This window comes from Neoarius graeffei, chromosome 26, assembly GCF_027579695.1.
Source record: "Neoarius graeffei isolate fNeoGra1 chromosome 26, fNeoGra1.pri, whole genome shotgun sequence".
In the NCBI taxonomy this organism is placed as follows: Eukaryota; Metazoa; Chordata; class Actinopteri; order Siluriformes; family Ariidae; genus Neoarius; species Neoarius graeffei.
Window position 1 is genome coordinate 24,349,073 of NC_083594.1, and position 21,336 is coordinate 24,370,408.

Consider the following 21,336-nt stretch of genomic DNA (forward strand, 5'->3'; position numbering starts at 1 on the left):
TATACCCAATCATTTTACAGACCTATTGCCAATTAACCAAATTAGTTTTTTTAGCATTACACAGCTTCTTCAGTCTTTTGTTGCCCCTGTCCCGACTTTTCCGAAACATGTTGCTGACATCAAATTCAGAATGAGCATATATTTTTCAAAAAATAAAAAAAAATTCTGTTTCAACATTTGATATGTTATCTTTGTAGCATTTTCAATGAAATATGGGGTTTCCATGATTTGCAAATCTTCACATTGTTTTTATGTTTTACATAGTGCCCCAACTTTTTTTGTAATTGGGGTTGTAAAAAAATTTGACTGGCCCATGGCACAGCCCTGATTGTTCATGACACTGCACCTCATACATCAAATTTCAGGTGTTTGCAGCAAGAATGTTTGCAACATAAATGCAGATTGTTCATATAAAGGTGAAGGGAAATTTGAGTGCACATGCAAAACTGGCTTCGAGGGAGATGGCAAATTTTGCACCCAGATCAACTCTTGTTCTCGAAATAACGGAGGCTGTCCAACAAACTCCACTGTTTGTGAACACACAGGACCAGGCCAGGTGAGCACTGATTTATGAATATTAATGAATCTTTATTATATTAATATTAGAATATTAATGAATTCTTTATATCAGCACATAACATTCATATAGCTTCATGTATAATAACTGTGCAATTGTTTACATTTTGTTACAACGCAATGCAATGTTTTCTGATAAATCTGTGTATATCTGTCTTGTCAGTCAATATGTGTATGTCAGAGTGGGATGGAAGGATCAGACCCTCGTGCTGGCTGTAGGCTGAAATCTGCCTGTATGGAGAGCACATGCCACAGGAGTGCACGATGTGAAACTGGCCAAGATGGAATAGGCAGGTCTGCATGATCTCTTTACTCTATCCAATACAGTGGCATTTCCAATTCCTCCAAATCCTTAGTATTGAAGAAACCAGAGTTTACTAAAAGGCAATTTGTTAATACAGAAGTGACTAACCTCATTTAGAGGTATCAAAATGTACTTGACTATACTTAATGTACTTATGGTGTATAACATACTTAGGGTAACCTCAATTTCAATGTTTTGCACTAAATGGAAATGACAGAAGTGCAGTGTCTCATGTAATTGAGCTCTCAGGAATAACCTCCAATTTTAAAACTGCAAAAAAAAAAAAAAACCTCTAAATTTTAATTGGCATCTGTAGCTGTTTAGTCCCAGTCCTGTGAGTTCTTGTTGCACTGTGCATGTGATAATGCTCTGAAATAGTTGTTTAAGAAATGAGAAGCTACTCACTGCATCAGTTAGGGTTAAAAGAATTGTTGCCAGCTGAAACACATCAGTGCAGTAATTATCCAATCAAAGGCTTTTAAGTATTTGTTTATTTACAACCAAATGGTGACTTTTTTGGCCAGGCAGTGTATATACTGGAGCTACTGGGTAACTACACAATGACTGAGGAAATTGGATTAACATTCCTCAAAGACTCGAAGACTTTTCTATATATAGTTGTAAGACTACTGTCAGTCTGTTTTTAGATGCATCTGCAGTCATGGACAGATCAGTGATGGGTGGCGCTGTTATGGAAATATCATGGAGCGTGTTTTGGAACTGGATCAGGAAGGCAGCCAGGCAGGAAACCTCACCGGAAGTATTGCATTGTTTGGTAATGCTGCTGACATTATGTGAAGATTGTCTCTCCTCTCTAGAACTTATTCACATTGCAGATATTTAAAATCAGAGATAATGTAATCAAACAGTGTTTTGCTTTTATAGAGAGAGGATGTAAGCTCATTCTGAGCAAGCATGGGCCATTTACAGCATTCATCCCAGTGGATACATCACAAGTGAGTAAATGTAAATTTACAGTAGTTGCTTTTATTTTCATTCTTTAGGATTCTGGTTTTAGATGTTTATTTACTGGTTGGTGTCACTGATACAGTATATACAGTCCATTTCTACATGTAGTCATTTAGGCACTTAGCTAGACCTCCTAAAAACTGCCAGCTGCAGAAGGCTGAATAATACTGAAAGACTAGAGGCCAGTTCTAATTTGTACAAAAGTGGTCTAGTTTGTAACTAAAATGGTAAGTTCTAAGGCTCCAAGTAAAGTAACTACAGTCCCATCTGAAAGTATTGGAACAGCAAGGCCAATTATTTAGGTTTTGCTGTACACTAAAAACAATTGGGTTTGAGATCAAAAGATGGATATGAGATGATAGAACACAATATCAGCTGTCATTTCCTGATATTTACATCAAGATGTGTTCAACAACTTACGTGTTTGAACCCATCCATCTTTCAAGTGATCAAAAAACGATTGCAACGCGTGACTGACAGATGTTTCTTGTTGCCCATGTGTGCCCTGTTAGATTGATTGTTAAACAATTAATAACTCTGAATGTCTGTTCTTGGTTTGAGCCCTGAGTTTTACCTGTGCATTTGTTGTTAAAAAGGATAAACCAACATGTAGACCAGGGGGCTGTCTGTGGGAGAAAAGCTGAGCTGATTTTGAAGCTGAGAAAAGGAAAATTGATCAGAGCAAAAACTTTGGGTATAGCCAATACAATAATTTGGAATATCCTGAAAAAGAAAGAAATCACTGGTGTACTAACGCCCAGACATTGAACAGATTGACCAAGAAAAACAGCAGTTGATGACATTATCAATGGCATTATCATTGTGAGATCACCAACAACCTCCACAGGGCTGGGTGAAGATATCACAAGCCACCATTTAAAGATAACTTTGAAAACAGAAATATAGCGGCCATACCAAAAGATACAGCCCACTTATCAGCAGGATTTCGGAAAAAAACAAACCCAGAGATGAGCCACAAAAAAGTTTTGGAACCAAAATTAACCTCTACCAAAGTGATGGAAAGGTCAAAGTGTAGAGAAATAAAGGATCCAAAACATACAAGTTTCAGTCAAGCACAGTAGAGGTAGTGACATGGCATAGACTGACATGGCTGCTTCTGGAATGGACTCACTAATCTTTAGTGATGTAACTCATGATGGTAGCAGCAGAATTAATTCAAAAGTCTACAGAAATATTCTGTCAATTTACAGAGAAATGTATCTGATCTAATTGAGAGGAACATCATGATGCAGCAAGACAATGACACAATCACTGCCAACACAACAAAGGACTTCAGGGGAATAAATCAAATGTTTTAGACTGACTAGGTCAATCCCTAGACTGTAACTTAGTTGAGCATGCATTTCACTGCCTGAAGAGGAGACTGACGGGAGAAACCTCCAAACCAAAAAACAACTTAAAGAAGCTGTGGTACTAGCTAGGGATCGACCGATATGTTTATTTCAGGGCCGATACCGATACCGATTATTATGGAATTGGGATGCCAATAACCGATATGTGTAACCGATAAATGTAAACCTTATAATTCACATGAAATTAAACATAGCACACACTGACACAGACCTTCATATCCATGAAATGCATGTTTAATTGTAAAATTGAACATGAAATTTTGTGCAGGGAGATGCCAGCAGCATTTGTACAATAAAGTCAAACATTAGTTAGAATAAAATGAGAAATAAAATAAAATATTCACCAATAAAAAAATAAATCACTCCCTACTATATTACAGCTCACCATTTTCAGTGGAAAATAAATGAAAATACACTCTGGATTCTTTTACACTAAGAACTAAGTAAGACTTACCAACTTCAAGTAGTTTTTAAATAACAAACCAAGTGTAGGGAGCTGCCTGCAGCATTTTTTAAAAAGTAAAATCAAACATTCAGTAAAGTAGGCTATCATTCCCTATTAGGAGCGGCTGCTCCTTTAAGAGTATATCGCTTTCCGAATCAGAAGCGCTAGCGAGGAGAATCACTTGCGCAAGAATTATAAATACTAGTCACACCTGGCTTGTTTAAATGTTCAAATAGCGCTTTATAAAGTTGCCTAACATACAAGTGCAATGCGCTTGTTGAGCACGAGTCACGTCATGAAGTTTACTCATCACCATAACAAATAGCCAGTAGGCTTGCGCTAGCCTACAGAACACAAACACTGCGTTTTACTTCGTCTTCCCTTGACCACCTCTCTGTATGGCTGTCATTCTACTGTTCGAGTAGAACTACTGACACATTCACAGCGTTTCCAGACGGGGATTTAAAAATGACTGCAGCCTACGTTACATGTAGTTTCAGCGAGACTAGTTGGTTGTAGGCTAATTCAAGTGCTTCCTTCCGTAAGCTAAGTTTGCCTGGCTACACAGATGCAAATGGACAATTTTAACGAGTAGTAGATGAAGAATGTAAACATATAATGATGTTGTGCTTTTGCAACTTGTGTGTTTGTGACTTATCGCGGCAAAAGCAGCATGTCCTTACCTTGATACGGGCGCCTTAAAACAGTTCAGAGTGTTTAGCTGCGCGTGTTGATTGGCTATATCTCTTGTGCCAAACAAATCAGATGTTGTGGTGGGCGGGACCGTGTTCTTGAACTCAGAGAGGTGAGTGCAGGAAAGGACGTGCAGTGACAGTCGCGTTAGGAACGAAATGGCTGCAAAAAGGCATGTTATCGGCATATCGGTGGAAATTATGGCCGATACCGATAACCCTAAAAATGCAGAATATCGGCCCGATATATCGGCCAGGCCGATTATCGGTCGACCACTAGTACTAGCCTGGAAAAGTGTCTCAAAATTAGAACGTAACAGTTTGGTGATGTCAGTGGCTTGTGAGCTTGATGCAGTTATTGCAAGCAAGGACTATGCACCTAAATAAGTGTTATTTGCTTTAATCTATTTTAAGACCATCTGTTCCTATACGTTTGCTCACCTGGGGGGGGGGTTGTTGTCTGCCACCAAAGGTTCCATGTTCTAAATCGTTTTGCACATCTAGATATCAGGAAATGCAAGCTGAAATTCTAATCTCTCATCATATTCATCTTTTGATCTCAAGTTCAAACATGTAGCAAAAAACCAATAGAATTGGCGTTGCTGTTCCAATACTTTTGGATAACACTAGATATTTCTGGCAATCTTATTTTAGTCAGTGACCCTATTTTGAGGTAAAATAAATAAATAAATAAATAAAAATCCCATGATCCCACCCCCTAAAAACACCACCTCAGTAATTCCTATAGTGGCAATTAGTAGAAATTGTAGTACAACCCTAAATCAGAAAAAGTTGGGATGATAGGGAAAATACAAATAAAAAAAAAGTGATTTCTAAATTTACTTTGACTTGTATTTCTTTGTAGACAGTATGAACCCAAGATATTTCATGTTCTGTCATTTAATTTGTTAATATACATCCATTCTTGTATTTCAGACCTGCAGCATACGCCAAAAAAAGTTGGGACAAGGGCAATTTAGGGCTAGTAATGAGGTAAAACAATTAAATGATGTGCTTTGAAAAAGGTGATGTCAACAGGTAATCATGATTTGGTACAAAATTAGTATCCAGGAAAGGCCTAGTCTTTCAGTAGAAAAGATAGTCTGAGGATCTCTAGTTTATCAACAAATGCATGAGAAAATTACTGAAATGTTTAACAATGTTCTTCAAAGAAAGTTGCAAAAGGATTTGGATACATCACCCTCTACGGTGCATAATATAAGAGTCAAGCAATCTGGAGGAATTTTGGTGCATAAAGGGCAAGGGTGCAAGCCTAATATAACATGGGCTTGGGATTACTTTGGCAAACCTTTTTGAAGCACTACAATATGGCAAAGGACTAGAAACCAGAGGTTTAAGTTGTGATACATGAAAGGTAGGGTGAACACGTTGCATGGTGAGTGGTAATGCCAGTATAACAGAACATGGGTTGATTACCTTGATGAGGAAGGGTCCAAGGTGGGTGCCAGCTTGCAATAGACGGCCCAAAGTGGCAGGTGGTGCGTGGAGAGTATAACTCGTTGGCCCACTCGGTAGGTGGGTGCCTTGGAGCGATGTTTGCTGGCCTGCTTCTTGGATGCGTGTGCGGCGTGAATGAGTCTTCTCCGGGCCAATGCCCACATCCTGCTGCAGCGGTGTATAAAGGCCTGGGCTGATGGTATGGCAATCTCCTCCTCCTGGCTGGGCAACAGTGGTGGTTGGTACCCTAGTGAGTACTGGAATGGAGAAAGACCTATGGCAGAGGAAGGGAGAGTGTTGTGCGTATTCGATCCAAGGAAGGTACTTGCTCCAAGAACTGGCATCCTTGGATGCCACGCACCTGAGTGCAACCTCCAAAGCCTGGTTGGCCCATTCTGCCTGGCCGTTGGTCTGTGGGTGGAAGCCTGAGGAGAGACTACAGGTGGCCCCGATGAGTTTGCAGAAGGCTCTCCAGAACTGTGCAGTGAACCGAGGACCCCGGTCAGAAACTATGTCGGTAGGCAGACCATGCAGACAGAAAACGTGGTGTCCTGCAGTCTCTTTGGCTGAGGGGAGCTTGGGAAGAGGAATGAAATGGATGGTCTTAGAAAAGCAGTCAGTGACCGTGAGGATGCATGTATTGCCACCTGAATTGGGGAGTCCTGTGATGAAGTCCAGGGTGATGTGAGACCAAGGTCAATGTGGAGTAGGAAGGGGTCTTAGTAGGCTGGCAGGGGGTCAATTGGGTGTCTTGTTCTGGGAGCATGTGTCGCAGGCTGCCACGAACTCCTGGATGTCCTCCTTGATGGATGGCCACCAAAAGTGCTGCTGGATGAGAGCCAGGGTTTGGGTGGCTCCTGGATGACAGGCCAACTTGGAACTGTGACCCCACTGCAGCACCTGAGTTCGCACATGACAAGGGACAAACAGATGGTTATGAGGAATATTGTTGGAGTTACCTTCACCAGGGTCCTGCTCCAGGGCCTTCTGCATGAGCATCTCAACCTCTAGAATAGCGGCTCCCATCAGGCAGTGTGGAGGAAGGATAGTCTCGGGTGGCTTGGACTCCTCTTGGTGGGAGGAGAACATCCTGGACAGGGCGTCGGGTTTGCTGTTCTTGGAGCCTGGGTGGTAGGAGAGCATGAAATTGAATCGGGAGAAGAGACCAACAGGCTTGATGGGAGTTGAGACATTTGGCAGACTTGAGATACTCCAGGTTTTTATGGTCAGTCCAGACTAGGAACGGGAGGTCAGACCCCTCGAGCCAGTGTCTCCACTCCAAGGCTAGTTTCATGGCCAGTAGTTCACGGTCGCCGGTGTCGTAGTTTTGTTCAGCTGGGGATAGCCGGCAGGAGAAGGAGCATGGGTGAACCTTGTTGTCATTGGCCCTCTGGGATAGGATGGCTCCGACCCCTGACTCGGAGGCGGCGACCTCGACGATCAACTGCTTGGTAGAATCGGGTATGGTGAGAATGGGTGCTGTGGTAAACCTGTGCTTGAGACTGGAAAAGCCTTTCTCTGCTTCCTCCCCCCCACTTGAACTTGGTCGAGGTCAGAGCTGAGAGAGGTCCGGCCACCATGCTGAAATTGCGGATGAAATGCCTGTAAAAGTTGGCGAACCCCAGGAAGCGCTGGAGCTCTCGTCTCGAAGATGGGGTGGGCCAGTCAACGACTGCCTCCAGCTTGAGGGGGTCCATCTGGATCTTGGCTGGTGAAATGATGAACCCCAGGAAGGAGACAGAGCCTTGGTGGAACTCGCTCTTCTCTGCCTTAATGAACAGCTTATTCTCCAGCAGGTGTTGAAAAACCTGCCAAATGTGACCCTGATGTTCCTCCAGGGAGCGAGAGAAAATCAAGATGATATCCAGGTAAACAAAGACAAAGGTATTAAGAAAGTCCCTCAAGACATCATTAACCAACACCTGGAATACTGCGGGTGCGTTAGTCAGGCCGAAAGGGACTACGAGGTACTCAGTGGCCTGTGGTGGTGTTGAAGGCCATCTTCCACTTGTCCCCTTCCCTGATCCTAACTAGGTGATAGGCATTGCGCAAGTCCAGTTTAGTGAACACCTTGGCTCCCTGGAGTAGTTTGAAGGCTGTAGTCATAAGCGGTAGTGGGTAGCGGTTCTTGACTGATGGTGTTGAGACCTCAATAGTCAATGCAGAGGCGGAGCGACTTGTCTTTCTTCTCCACAAAGAAGAATCCTGCCCCTGCCAGGGAGGAGGAAGGGTGGATAATCCCAGCTGCCAGAGACTCTGACGTATTTCTCCATGGCCTGTCTCTCGGCAGGGGAAAGAGAGTAGAGATGTCCCTTGGGTGACGCAGTCCCTGGCAGGAGGTCGATACCGCAGTCATAAGGCCTATGAGGGGGAAGGGACACTGCTCGGGTCTTACTGAAGATAGGCTTGAGGTCCAGATACTCCGGAGGCACATGAGAAAGATAAGGAAACTCACTGGCTAAGATGGTTTGGCGGGAGGCAGAGTGGAGTTCAGGCAGGAGGCCAGGCAGGAAGGACTCCAGCCTAAGATGGTGTGGTCAGTCCAGTTTAAGTGGGTGTTGTGCTGCATCAACCAGGGTAATCCAAGAATAACAGGAACGTGAGGGTTGTTCATGATGTGAAGTTGTATAGTTTCAGAGTGATTACCTGAAATCCTTCGGGTGAGCGGGGTGATGAGGCGAGTGATGGTGGTCAAGCCAGTGCCATTGAGTGTCAGAATGGTGAGAGGGACCTCGAGGGTGAGTAACGGGATTCCGAGATCCTTGGCGGTGGCGGAGCAGTTCAGGTTCCTGTCCGCTCAAGTCGATAAGCGCCTGAAGATGGTGATGCCGGTTGTTGAGTGTGATAACAGGGAGCAGTGGTCAGTTGGCAGGGGACTGGTTCTGAGCATTGCCCACCAGGGCCCCTCGATTCACTGGTGGACTCGTCCTTTTAGTGGGCAGGCTCAGCAGATGTGTCCCTGCTGACCACAGTAGAAGCAAGCCCCCATGCTCTGTCGGCGCAGTCGTTCCTCCGCTGACACCCATACCCGATCTACCTGCATGGGTTCAACGGATGAGGCAGGTGTTGGGGAGGGGTTGAAGTTGAGGCGGCTCCTCTCTCTCCTCCGTTGTTGAACCCGCACGTCAATACGATTGGCAAGGTCCATCAGGCTGGAGAGGTCCGACGGCAATTCCTGTGAGACGAGTTCATCCTTGATGGTGTCGGATAAGCCATGTAGGAATGCGTCGACCAGGGCACTCTTGTTCCAACCGCATGACGCTGCCAACGTCCAGAACTCGATGGCATAATCCGAGGTAGATCGGGACCCCTGCTGCAGTTCCATGAGCTCTCTTGCTGCCTCCCAGCTGGACAGAGCAATCGAATGTTCACCTCATTTCCTCAGAGAATTCCTTGAAGCTGGAACAGGGCGCGTCGGTGTCCCAGACCGCCGTCCCCCATTCCCTGGCCTTGCCAGTGAGGAACGTGATGGTATAGGCTACCTGGGAACATTCTGTGGGGAAAGCCAGAGGTTGAAGCTCCAAGACCAGCAAGCACTGTGACAAAAAAGATCTGCAGGTACCTGGTTCTCCACTGTAGGGCTGAGGCGAAGGGAGTCTTGGTTCGTGGAGAGTGGCAGTGGCGGGAGGTGAAGAAAGAGACAGCTGGGCAGGGGTAGGCACGGCTTGGGAGTGCTGGAGTTGTGTGGCTAGGAGGTTGAGTGAGTTGGATAGGGTGGCCAGGTTCTGGGTGATCTGCCTGAGTTCCTGTTGGTGGGTCCCAAGGAGGGCTCCTTGCTGCTGCATATCTGTTCTCAGATGGTTCAGTTCTGCTGGATCCATGTTGGCCAGAACATACTGTTATGGGTGACGAGATGTGGTGAGTAGGATCCAAAAGCAGAGAAACAATCCAGAAAATCCAATGAATAAAAAAAGATTTAATTAAAGTCCAAGAGAATAAACGAACAAAAATAGCAAAAATAGTCCAGACAAAAAAAAAACTGTAAACAAAAAACATAGCACAAAAACATGAAAAAATGGCAAGACAAGAGTGCAAAAACTGTGGCTAAGAATAGGCAAAATCAGAGAGCAAAAATCCAGGAAGCAAAATGGCACAGAGCCAACATGAGAAACAGACAAGACATTCTGGCAAAGTCCCCGTTGTGGGTGCAATCGGTTAATTATTGAAATTAAGTGATCAATCTCATTAAATCAGTCTCATTAAATTTGAAGGTTAATAATTAAAATGAATCAATCCCATTGAATCATTTACTTTGACTCATTTGAATTGAATCATACCATAGAATCAGTCTCATTTGAAGTGAATCATTCAGTGAATCATTTAGTGAATCGTTCAGTGAATAATTTAGTGAATCATACCATTAATCCTGGATAAATTACCAAACAGCTAGATTATGGTATATTTCCAAATTATTATTGATCACTTACTATATTACATAAATCTGCACCTTTTTGAATTCTTTGCGATTGGGGACTTCAGATATTGTTCACACCAACAAGATGAATATACACAGCTTTGATAATAAATGAATTTATTATACAAAGATAAAAATAATAAATCAATATATACAAGCAGTGAGGTGTGTGTGTGTGTATGTGTATATATATATATATATATATATATATATATATATATATATATATATATATATATATACACACACACACACACACACACACATATATAGTGTGTGTGTGTGTGTGTGTGTGTGTGTGTGTGTGTGTGTGTGTGTTAGGCCCCTAGGCCTGAGCCAAGGTGTGTGTGTGTATGAGGGAGCTATAAAATTTGGAATGTTCTTATCTGATGTTTTGGTATGTTGAGTGTGGAGGAGGGGCTTGACCATGTGTTTAGACAAAAGGCTAGTTCTGTATAGCTAACCAAAATGTGTTTGAGCACGAGGTAGGCCCAGATTAGCTTCGTGTTGCTAAGCTAAGACAAAAGGGAAGCTATCTAAAGTGTATCAGGCCTGGTCAGGCCTGTTGAGCACGTGTTTTCTCAGTAACAAAAGAATTCCACACTCATAACATTACCAAACTCACTGAAATCTTAATAAGGTCAAAATGTGTGTTAAGAGAATTATGTTAGTAAGAAGAATAAGAGAGAGAGATATGCACAGCCTATTAAAACAAATGAGATTAAACAAACAGAACAATTCAATTCAACACGCTGCGTGTCTAATAGTGTAATGAATAAACCTGGGTTTAAATTCACACTTTCAATAAAGCAACTTCCTAAAACTAGCTTAATTATTATGCCCAAATATATTTTACTCAATATCTTGCCTCTAGCAAAGTTCTGAGAAGATGTTCGCCGTTGCAGAGCTTCGCTGTTCATGAAGCACGTGAGTCGATTCCGTGGACAGAGAACTTCTCTTGATCCGACGCGTCGTTCGTGATGAAAGGAAAGTCTCTGATTAATGTGCACAGAACTTCAATCAGGAGGAATTCTGGTCGCTCCTAATTACAAATTAAAACTGCGTTTGAGCTGCAGTCGTGACGTCACTTCTAATACGAATAAACCGGTTGTAACTCAGGTTGAGTTTAAAGATCGCGCTATTCTGGACTTTTACCTTGGCCAGTGGTTAAGCACAGAACGCGCTGGATGGTGAATTTTGCAAGAAGGAAGTGTTTTCGGGTTTGAGAGCATCTCTTTTGTGCGTCTAGATTCTTTGGAATCCGGACACGAGAGATAAAGAGCGGAACTTCCGCCTGGACTTATGCGCGCATGGCGGACTGACGTAGATGATCCCGCCCACGCGTGACGTAGGTCACGCGGAAGAGGACTGGGAGTTGTAGTTCTTAGAGACAAAATGGTGGCATGATACCTACATTCCCCCTTTTGGTCTCAGGGGTATGACGGAGTCGTAGCACTGAGAGCACCGTATCGTATCATCGCCGTGTCCATAGTCCTTGAGGTAGACTTGTTCTGCACAGTTCATGGTGTCCTGTGAAGACTGTGTAAACTTGTGAGTTCCAGTAAGACAGTTGGAGACAGAGGCATTTTGGGCATATAATCACTATGGGCATTTTGGGCATATAATCACTATCTAACTAACTAGATCAAAACCACATCAAAAAAAAAAATTTAACATTGAACATGAAACATGTAGTGTTCAATCTCTTATGCATAAAAAAACAAGAAAAGAGAAGAAATGAAGGAAGGAAAGAAGTATTAGTGTTTGGGTTGGCAAACCTAATCTTCTAGAAATCTTCTGTGTTTGGTAATAGCAGTGGGTGGTCTGGCCAGAGAGTGTGCGCTACTGCGCCTAAAGCTGTCAGGGACACAGACCATCTTATCTAACTTGGCATAGTGTTATGTATGGGTTGCCTGGGCAGACCCAGTGGATGTCTTTAGTGGGGGTGCATATCTCTAAGTCTTGTGGATTCACAAAAATGAGGATAGCACTGCCAAGACTATATGCCAGGTGTATTTGCGATGAATACACACTAGTAATAATAGCGGATTTTAGTATTTTATCTACCATGTTATACTGAAGGGTTATTACTTCACTGGGTTGGTGAAGTCTGACCGGGAATGTTAGTGTACACTTATGGTTGAGTGATGCGTACAAGCTAGGTGGACAGGATGGGCCTAGCTGTCGTCCACCCCCTTTTGGAGTGAGGACTGTTCAACAAGGTTTGATTCGATTATCATGGAAATCGATATGAAAGCATTTGATTAGGCCTAGATGTCCTAATGTGATATGCGATGGGGAACGGTTTTCCCACGATCGAAAGGTCTCGACCAAGGTGGTAGGAACTTCTCTGAGATTCGGGCGTAGTAGGCTTTGTGTCCTTCTACTCTCGAATCGAGATTCTTTTGGGCACCTGTAAAGGTTGACTGTAGGTGGCGACGTAGGTTGGCGACATGTTGATGTGCGGTGTATGCAATCGCGACGCTCATGGCCTCTGGTTTGTATAGGAGATGCGGGGGAAGAACCGACTCTCGCCCAGTCATCATCCCAAAGGGTGTGACTTCAGTGGTGCAATGAGGGGTGGACCGAATGGCCCTTAACACCAAGGGAAGTTTCACGTCCCAAATTTTACCATGGTTTGTGATATACTTTCGCAGCATGCTCACAATGGTTTGAATGGCTCGTTCAGCCTGACCAGAGAATTGAGGGTGGTACGTGATATGGAATTTCGCCTCGACGCCTAACATGTTCCACAGCACAGCCATTACACCAGCAGTGAAATGGGTGTCTGTGTCGATGGATAGAGGGAGGTTTTCAAAGAATTGTGGCCACTAGGGGGAATCGCGATGTCGGGTGTTTCGACACCAGACTCGGTGTACAAAGACATGAACTGAAGTTCATCGGAAATTTGATCTCGCGTGGCGCTCGGTTGATCGGTGTTCGCACTAATCTCGTCGCAACGGTTTTGTGCATATTTTGTGGGATCCAACGACTGTGGGGTTTTGTTTTGTGTGAAGCTGACTAAGTTTATGTTGCAGGGCTTGGTTGGGATTGGGTTGCCTTGTGAGAGCCGTGTGTCTGAGAGATGGTGGTGAAGACTTTAGCGCACGTGAGAAGCGCGTTTGTGTGTTTGCCTTAGCCACCGGGGGGGCCCTACATCCTGACCCTCGCCTGCTGTTTCAGAGGGATCTCCTCCCCCTTTCATGAGATATACCCATGGTTCCTGGCCTAGTCATGCCAGCGAATAGCTTTTTGTCATTTTTCTTGGGCTCTTTTGTTTTATCTGTTGAGGGGTCTGACCTCTCCTGTAACAGTTCTTTAATCTCAGCCAACTGGGCTTTTAAAGAGTCCAGCTCTGAGGGGAACTCACCAGGTTGGTCTGAGTCACTGTGTTGGTCGTCTCTACCCTTACGTTTAGAGCTACGGTCGGAACGCTTCTGCCGTTTCTGGTCAGAGCGGGGATGACGGTTTTGCTGCCAACCGTTTTGTTCCCTACGACCCTTTTCATGTGATGGGCGATTGCCATAGTCACTGTGGACTCGCCCTCGGTCCCTCCTGGCCTTACCTTGTCGATTTTTCCACTCACCCTGGTGATGGCTCGGCAAGGGGCGGTTTGGACCGGGATTTCTCCAGGGGGGTCCCCCTTTTGGAGCTTCGCCTCCTTCTAAGGCTAGCAGGGGCCCATCTGCATCCTGGAGCCTAAGGACTCTGGGGTCATCATCGTTTCCGTTTGCGGTTTTGACGATGGTCTCCCAGGTCATTTGGGCTAGTCGCCTAATTTCCCTCATCGAATAGCGACCTCGTCGACACGTCAGTGTGACATGGGTCCGCACGCTTGGGTGGAGGTTATGTAAGAAGAGAGATATGAAACCTCTATCTTCTTCCAACCCTGGTGCGCTACTACCTTGGAAATAGGCAGTACGTAGCCGTCTGTAATATTCACGAGGCGCCTCAGACCGTTTTTGTTTGATTTGTAATGCACACAATGTCGCGGAGGTTTCGTCCGTGTATGGCGCATATTCTTCCCTCATGTAATTGCGAAGTTTCGAATAACTATTGCAAATGTTTGGGGGTAGTGTCTCTAAAAAGGCACGAACGCTACTACTAGAGGTCTTCCAGATTAGTCTAAGTTTTTCACGTGTTGTGGCGTTCGGCAGGTCCATCAGGCATCGATCAATTTCTCGTAAATAGTCATTTACATTAGTTCTTTGATTGTCGGGATCGAATTGTTCGACATCTTTGGCAAGTAAGTCAATTTGCCGTAAGTGAAGGGTTTGGTGCACGTCCTTGTGCGACCTTCTTGGCTCTTCTGAGCACTCACTATCTAAGCTACTCTGGTGTTGTTCCCGTTTCGCACTAGATTCATAGTCTGATTCATCTGAAGATTGATCAGGGGTACTGTAGCACACTGACCTGGGTGTACTAGGGTCCTGGGCTCCGGATGAGCGCAGGATGGCTCCATCTTGGCTAAACGACAGAGTCGAGTAGCGAGTTGATGGAGTTTGGCAGGGTGTCTGGTCCTCGACCAGACCATTTACGGTGTCCGGTTTGGACGCCTCTTCCCGCTCTGAGCTTTGACGCATTGTTGGGGGTCTTTCACGCCCCTCGCGCTGCTCTTGGGGGGTCTGCTCCTGGGCAGCCCTCTTAGCAACCATTTCGGCTTTCTCTAGCTGTTCGGTGCAATCATCAAGGGAGGTCTTCAAGAGTTCACGCTCCCTATGTAAATCATTATTATCGGCTGTCAGCTCAGCATTGCTGGTGGTCAGCCTTTCAACCTCTCCGCGAAGGCGTCTGATTTCTGAATCAGCATTTTGGAAGTACGATAGGAATAGCTTACCTAGTTCCGCTTGGACATTAAAAGTTGTTCTTTTTGGATCTCTCATATGTTTGTTTGAGTTATCTAAGTTGTTTTGGCATTCACTCTCACTCGTGTACTTAATGTTTTGCCTTTTCGGAGGCAGAGCAGTGAATGAGGTCTGCGATGACCTCAAGGAGAGACACGTCTTGAACGTTGTCTTCAATTTTTGAGACACGAGGGGATGCCATTTTGCTTAGGCTGGATGTTGGATAATTAATCAATGAGTTAATTATGAATTAATTGTTATTAACATGAGCCATGTAATTAATTAAAAAGGTTTGTTTGGAAATGCTCTCTCTTATCCTAAGTTATGAATAGGTTATGAGTATTTGTGATATGGTTATCACACTACTGTTAACCGTTTTAACACACCTGAGAATATACCTTAGCAGTTGCTGAATCAACTGATAGTTTATTTGTTGTTGAACAATATTCCAGAAGTCAACAAACCAATCTCCTCACACGAGGCACCAAATTACATGTAGGTGCAATCAGTTAATTATTGAAATTAAGTGATCAATCTCATTAAATCAGTCTCATTAAATTTGAAGGTTAATAATTAAAATGAATCAATCCCATTGAATCATTTACTTTGACTCATTTGAATTGAATCATACCATAGAATCAGTCTCATTTGAAGTGAATCATTCAGCGAATCATTTAGTGAATCGTTCAATGAATCATTTAGTGAATCATACCATTAATCCTGGATAAATTACCAAACAGCTAGATTATGGTATATTTCCAAATTATTATTGATCACTTACTATATTACATAAATCTGCACCTTTTTGAATTCTTTGCAATTGGGGACTTCAGATATTGTTCACACCAACAAGATGAATATACACAGCTTTGATAATAAATGAATTTATTATACAAAGATAAAAATAATAAATCAATATATACAAGCAGTGAGGTGTGTGTGTGTGTGTGTGTGTATATATATATATATATATATATATATATATATATATATATATATACACACACATATATAGTGTGTGTGTGTGTGTGTGTGTGTGTGTGTGTGTGTGTGTGTGTGTGTGTGTGTGTTAGGCCCCTAGGCCTGAGCCAAGGTGTGTGTGTGTATGAGGGAGCTATAAAATTTGGAATGTTCTTATCTGATGTTTTGGTATGTTGAGTGTGGAGGAGGGGCTTGACCATGTGTTTAGACAAAAGGCTAGTTCTGTATAGCTAACCAAAATGTGTTTGAGCACGAGGTAGGCCCAGATTAGCTTCGTGTTGCTAAGCTAAGACAAAAGGGAAGCTATCTAAAGTGTATCAGGCCTGGTCAGGCCTGTTGAGCACGTGTTTTCTCAGTAACAAAAGAATTCCACACTCATAACATTACCAAACTCACTGAAATCTTAATAAGGTCAAAATGTGTGTTAAGAGAATTGTTAGTAAGAAGAATAAGAGAGAGAGAGACATGCACAGCCTATTAAAACAAATGAGATTAAACAAACAGAACAATTCAATTCAACACGCTGCATGTCTAATAGTGTAATGAATAAACCTGGGTTTAAATTCACATTTTCAATAAAGCAACTTCCTAAAACTAGCTTAATTATTATGCCCAAATATATTTTACTCAATATCTTGCCTCTAGCAAAGTTCTGAGAAGATGTTCGCCGTTGCAGAGCTTCGCTGTTCATGAAGCACGTGAGTCGATTCCGTGAGTCGATTCCGTGGACAGAGAACTTCTCTTGATCCGACGCGTCGTTCATGATGAAAGGAAAGTCTCTGATTAATGTGCACAGAACTTCAATCAGGAGGAATTCTGGTCGCTCCTAATTGCAAATTAAAACTGCGTTTGAGCTGCAGTCATGACGTCACTTCTAATACGAATAAACCGGTTGTAACTCAGGTTGAGTTTAAAGATCGCACTATTCTGGACTTTTACCTTGGCCAGTGGTTAAGCACAGAACGTGCTGGATGGTGAATCTTGCAAGAAGGAAGTGTTTTCGGGTTTGAGAACATCTCTTTTGTGCGTCTAGATTCCTTGGAATCCGGACACGAGAGACAAAGAGCGGAACTTCCGCCTGGACTTATGCGCGCATGGTGGACTGACGTAGATGATCCCGCCCATGCGTGATGTAGGTCACGCGGAAGAGGACTGGGAGTTGTAGTTCTTAGAGACAAAATGGCGGCATGATACCTACACCATCTGAGAACAGCCTATTTATACACAGCAGAGCAGACCAGGAAGTGAATGCCGGCAAGATGGAAGTCCCATACTGGATCCAGATTGTGCTGAGCTGGGAGATAATAAATCTCCGGAGTGAAAGTCCGGGGCGGATCATGACAATACAGATCAAAAATTATTTACAAATCATTGTTTTCAGTTTTTATTTCAATTTCAACATACCATCCCATTTTTTTCTGATTTTGGGTTGTACTAATTGTCACTATCTACTATCACTAATCTACACTGCAGTACTAGTACTAGTAGTAATTACTGTAAATAAGTTCACAATGTACAGAACAATAGGGATCTTTCTTATATAAAGATTAAAATTGATCTTAACAAACCCAGGATAGCTTGTAAAGTCAGCAAAATAGAAATAAGGAAATCTGGTGATTCATGCATCAAATGCAGCTGAGAGATGGGGGAATATTTTAGACTGAGGACATAGAGTTTCCTCAGATTAATGTAAATTGAGTGTAATTTGTATGCATGTACATAAATAATCTCTATATAATGAAATTGTGCGTGTGTGTGTGTGTGTGTGTGTATGCAGATATCTATGGGCAATCTTAACCAGGCAAGAAGAGCAGAAGCCATCTGCAAACACCACCTCATTCTCGGCCAGCATCGATACAAAGATTTGGAGGGACAAGACTTATGGACATATGGAGGGGAAATTATGAGATTTAAACCAAACAAGGTGAATTACAATTATAAAATTACTATTTTGATCTACATATGATTGTCTGTGTCTATTTACAACTGATTTTTGTTTGTACTTTGCAGAAGTTTATTTCAAAAAATGATCCTGATACACTGTTCGTGATAATCAAGAGTGACATACCTGCATCTAATGGAATTATTCATATTGTGGACAAAGTGTTCACTTTTGCTACTATAGACACTTCTGACACTGTTGAGGTAAAATAATTGAAATTCTGTTTTAAAGAAATACCTTGGCTGATCAATTACATTTAAATTAACATGTATAAATTAAATTTTTGGAGAAATCATTCCTTTTGTTAATCATTACATGACAGCTATTGTTTTTCTCAATCATACTGCTCTGCAACTGTAGTTCTCTTCAAAAACCATTGGGGACATTATTGCAGAAGATACCAGATTCAATAGATTTGCATCTCTGATAGATGTGAGTGTTCTTTCATTATTTTCTGAACTTTTAGATGATCAGGGTCTTCAACGTCTTCCAAGAAAATCAAATGCTTTTTCTAACTGAAGCTTTCACCTGATTTGATATTGTGTTATAGAACTGTGGTGCTCTAATGCCACTCCAAGGTCCAGGGCCACTCACACTGTTTGCTCCAAACAATAAAGCCGTGGACAGATCTAGGGATGGTAGTATTATATACATGCTAAAGGATGTAAGTGTTTAATCTGTCTGTCTATTTATCTATCTAATTTTCCAAAATTAAATAAAACAAAAATCTGATTTGTTAATTCATGTGAAACATTATTTAACTGACAAAAGTACAAAGAAAATATTTTCAGTAGTTTTACTGACCAGCTTGCCTGCGACCCTGTAGAACAGGATAAAGTGGCTAGAGATAATCAGATGAGATGAGAATGAAATATAAATCAAAAAAGGGACATTATTACCATTGTATTACATCACCTTTCCTCAATAGCACTTTTTAATTGTATTGGAACTGAGGATACTAATTGTTGCAGTTTTGCAATTGGAATTTTTGTCCATTCTTGCTTGATAAAAGACTTCAGCTGCTCAGCAGTCTGTGGTTGCTGTTGTCTGTTTCTCCTCTTCATGATGCTCCATGCATTCACAATAGGAGACAGATCTGGACTGACAGCAGGCCCGTCAAGCACACGCATTCTGTGTCTACAAAGCCATGCTGTTGTAGCCCATGCAGAATGAGGCCTGGCATTGTCCTGATGAAATAAACATGGACTTCCCGGGAAAAGAGGTCACCTTGATAGCAACATCTGTCTCTCTAAAATCCCAATATATGCCTCCGCGTCAATGGTACTTTTGCACACATGCAACTCACCCATGCTGTGGTCACTAATGCACCTCACATACCATCACAGATGCTGGTTTTTGCACCTTTCTCTGATAACAAATTGGATGGTCGTGTTCACCTTTGGCACGGAGAACTTGACATCCGGTTTTCCCAAAATCAAGCTGAAATGTAACTCATCTGACCACAGCACGCATTTCCACTGTCTTTCAGTCATCTGAGATGAGTTTGGGCGCAGAGAGATTGCCGGCTTTTCACATAGAACTGATGAATGGCTTCCTCCGTGTGAAATACAGTTTTAGGTTGCATTTCTGGATGCAGTAGTGAACTGTGTTAAGTGACAACAGTTTTCCAAAGTACTCCCGAGCCCATTTGGCTATATTTGTCACATTAGCATAATGGTTTCTCAGGCAGTGCAAAACATGAGTGGTTTCCAACATTGCTGTTCCGATGTTGTCTCCAAATTCCCTGAATTGTTTCACAGTATTATGTACTGTAGATTTTGAAAGACCTAAAATTTCTGCAATCTTGTGTTGAGACATGTTCTTTTTGAAATGACTAACAATTCTCTCATGAATTATGGCACAAAGCAGTGAGCCATGACCCATCCTTGCTTGCAAAATCTGAGCCTTTGGTGCATGCTCCTTTTTAGATTAGATTAGATAAAACTTTATTGATCCCTTTGGGAGGGTTCCCTCAGGGAAATTAAGATTCCAGCAGCATCATTACAGGTAAACAGAGAAAAGAAATAGATAAAACTTCTAGATAAATTAAAATAAATTAAGTATTTACATATACAAATATAAAAGAATAAGATATGGGGAGAGGCGGCACGGTGGTGTAGTGGTTAGCGCTGTCGCCTCACAGCAAGAAGGTCCTGGGTTCAAGCCCCATGGCCGGCGAGGGCCTTTCTGTGCGGAGTTTGCATGTTCTCCCCGTGTCCGCGTGGGTTTCCTCCGGGTGCTCCGGTTTCCCCCACAGTCCAAAGACATGCAGGTTAGGTTAACTGGTGACCCTAAATTGACCGTAGGTGTGAATGTGAGTGTGAATGGTTGTCTGTGTCTATGTGTCAGCCCTGTGATGACCTGGCGACTTGTCCAGGGTGTACCCCGCCTTTTGCATGTAGTCAGCTGGGATAGGCTCCAGCTTGCCTGCAACCCTGTAGAACAGGATAAAGCGGCTAGAGATAATGAGATGAGAAGATATGGGGAAGAGAGGAAGGGGGGATGGGGGAAGGGGGGAAGAAGTGGGGTTAGGGTAAGTGTGTGTGTGTGTGGGGGGAAGCAGGAAAGATATTGCACTTTATATTGCACATTATATTGCACATTGTCCGGTATTGCTTAATGTTAGGCTAGGCTACTGCTCCTTCCCGTCCTCTGTCCTCCTGTTACCCCTCCCCCCCAGTGAGGAGTTGTACAGTCTGATGGCATGAGGGACAAAGGAGTTTTTGAGTCTGTTCGTCCTGCACTTGGGAAGGAGCATTCTGTCACTGAACAGGCTCCTCTGGTTGCTGATGACAGTGTGCAGAGGGTGACTGGCATCGTCCATGATGTTTAATAGTTTGTCCATAGACCTCTTCTCTGCCACCATCACCAGAGAGTCCAACTTCATGCCGACCACAGAGCCGGCCCACCTGATCAGTTTGTCCAGCCTGGATGTGTCCTTCTTGGATGTGGTGCCCCCCCAGCACACCACGGTGTAAAACAGGACACTGGCAACCACAGACTGATAGAACATCCACAGGAGTTTCCTGCAGATGTTAAAGGACCGCAGCCTCCTAAGGAAGTATAGCCTGCTCTGTCCCTTCCTGTATAAGTGATTGGTGTTGCAAGTCCCATCCAGCTTGCTGTCTAGCCACAGCCCGAAGTACTTGTAGGAATCCACAGCCTCCACCTCGACTCCCTCAATCAGAACTGGTCGTGACCTTGGTCTGGACCTCCCAAAGTCAATGACCAGCTCCTTGGTCTTTGAGGTGTTGAGCTGCAGATGGTTCCTGTTGCACCACACAGCAAAGTCCCTCACCAGGCTCCTATACTCCTCCTCTCTGTCGTCACTGATACAC

The 21,336-nt window shown here is 43.3% G+C and overlaps 1 protein-coding gene across 6 annotated transcripts in view; it reads left to right on the forward strand.

Annotated features, from left to right (window-relative positions):
- stab1 (stabilin 1) overlaps positions 1 to 21,336 on the forward strand; it is a 403,938-nt gene that overhangs the window by 51,496 nt on the left and 331,106 nt on the right. For 4 of the 6 annotated variants that reach the window (XR_009651684.1, XM_060910924.1, XM_060910926.1 and 1 more), the window contains 8 exons: positions 366 to 556; positions 740 to 870; positions 1,528 to 1,655; positions 1,766 to 1,836; positions 17,834 to 17,980; positions 18,067 to 18,201; positions 18,359 to 18,430; positions 18,549 to 18,662. Coding sequence is in view for 5 of the 6 variants with exons in the window: in XM_060910924.1 (XP_060766907.1) it covers positions 366 to 556; positions 740 to 870; positions 1,528 to 1,655; positions 1,766 to 1,836; positions 17,834 to 17,980; positions 18,067 to 18,201; positions 18,359 to 18,430; positions 18,549 to 18,662 (989 nt within the window). In the remaining variant the exon portion in view is untranslated. The remainder of the gene's footprint in view (positions 1 to 365; positions 557 to 739; positions 871 to 1,527; positions 1,656 to 1,765; positions 1,837 to 17,833; positions 17,981 to 18,066; positions 18,202 to 18,358; positions 18,431 to 18,548; positions 18,663 to 21,336) is intronic. The other 2 variants (XM_060910928.1, XM_060910927.1) reach the window with 2 other exon arrangements.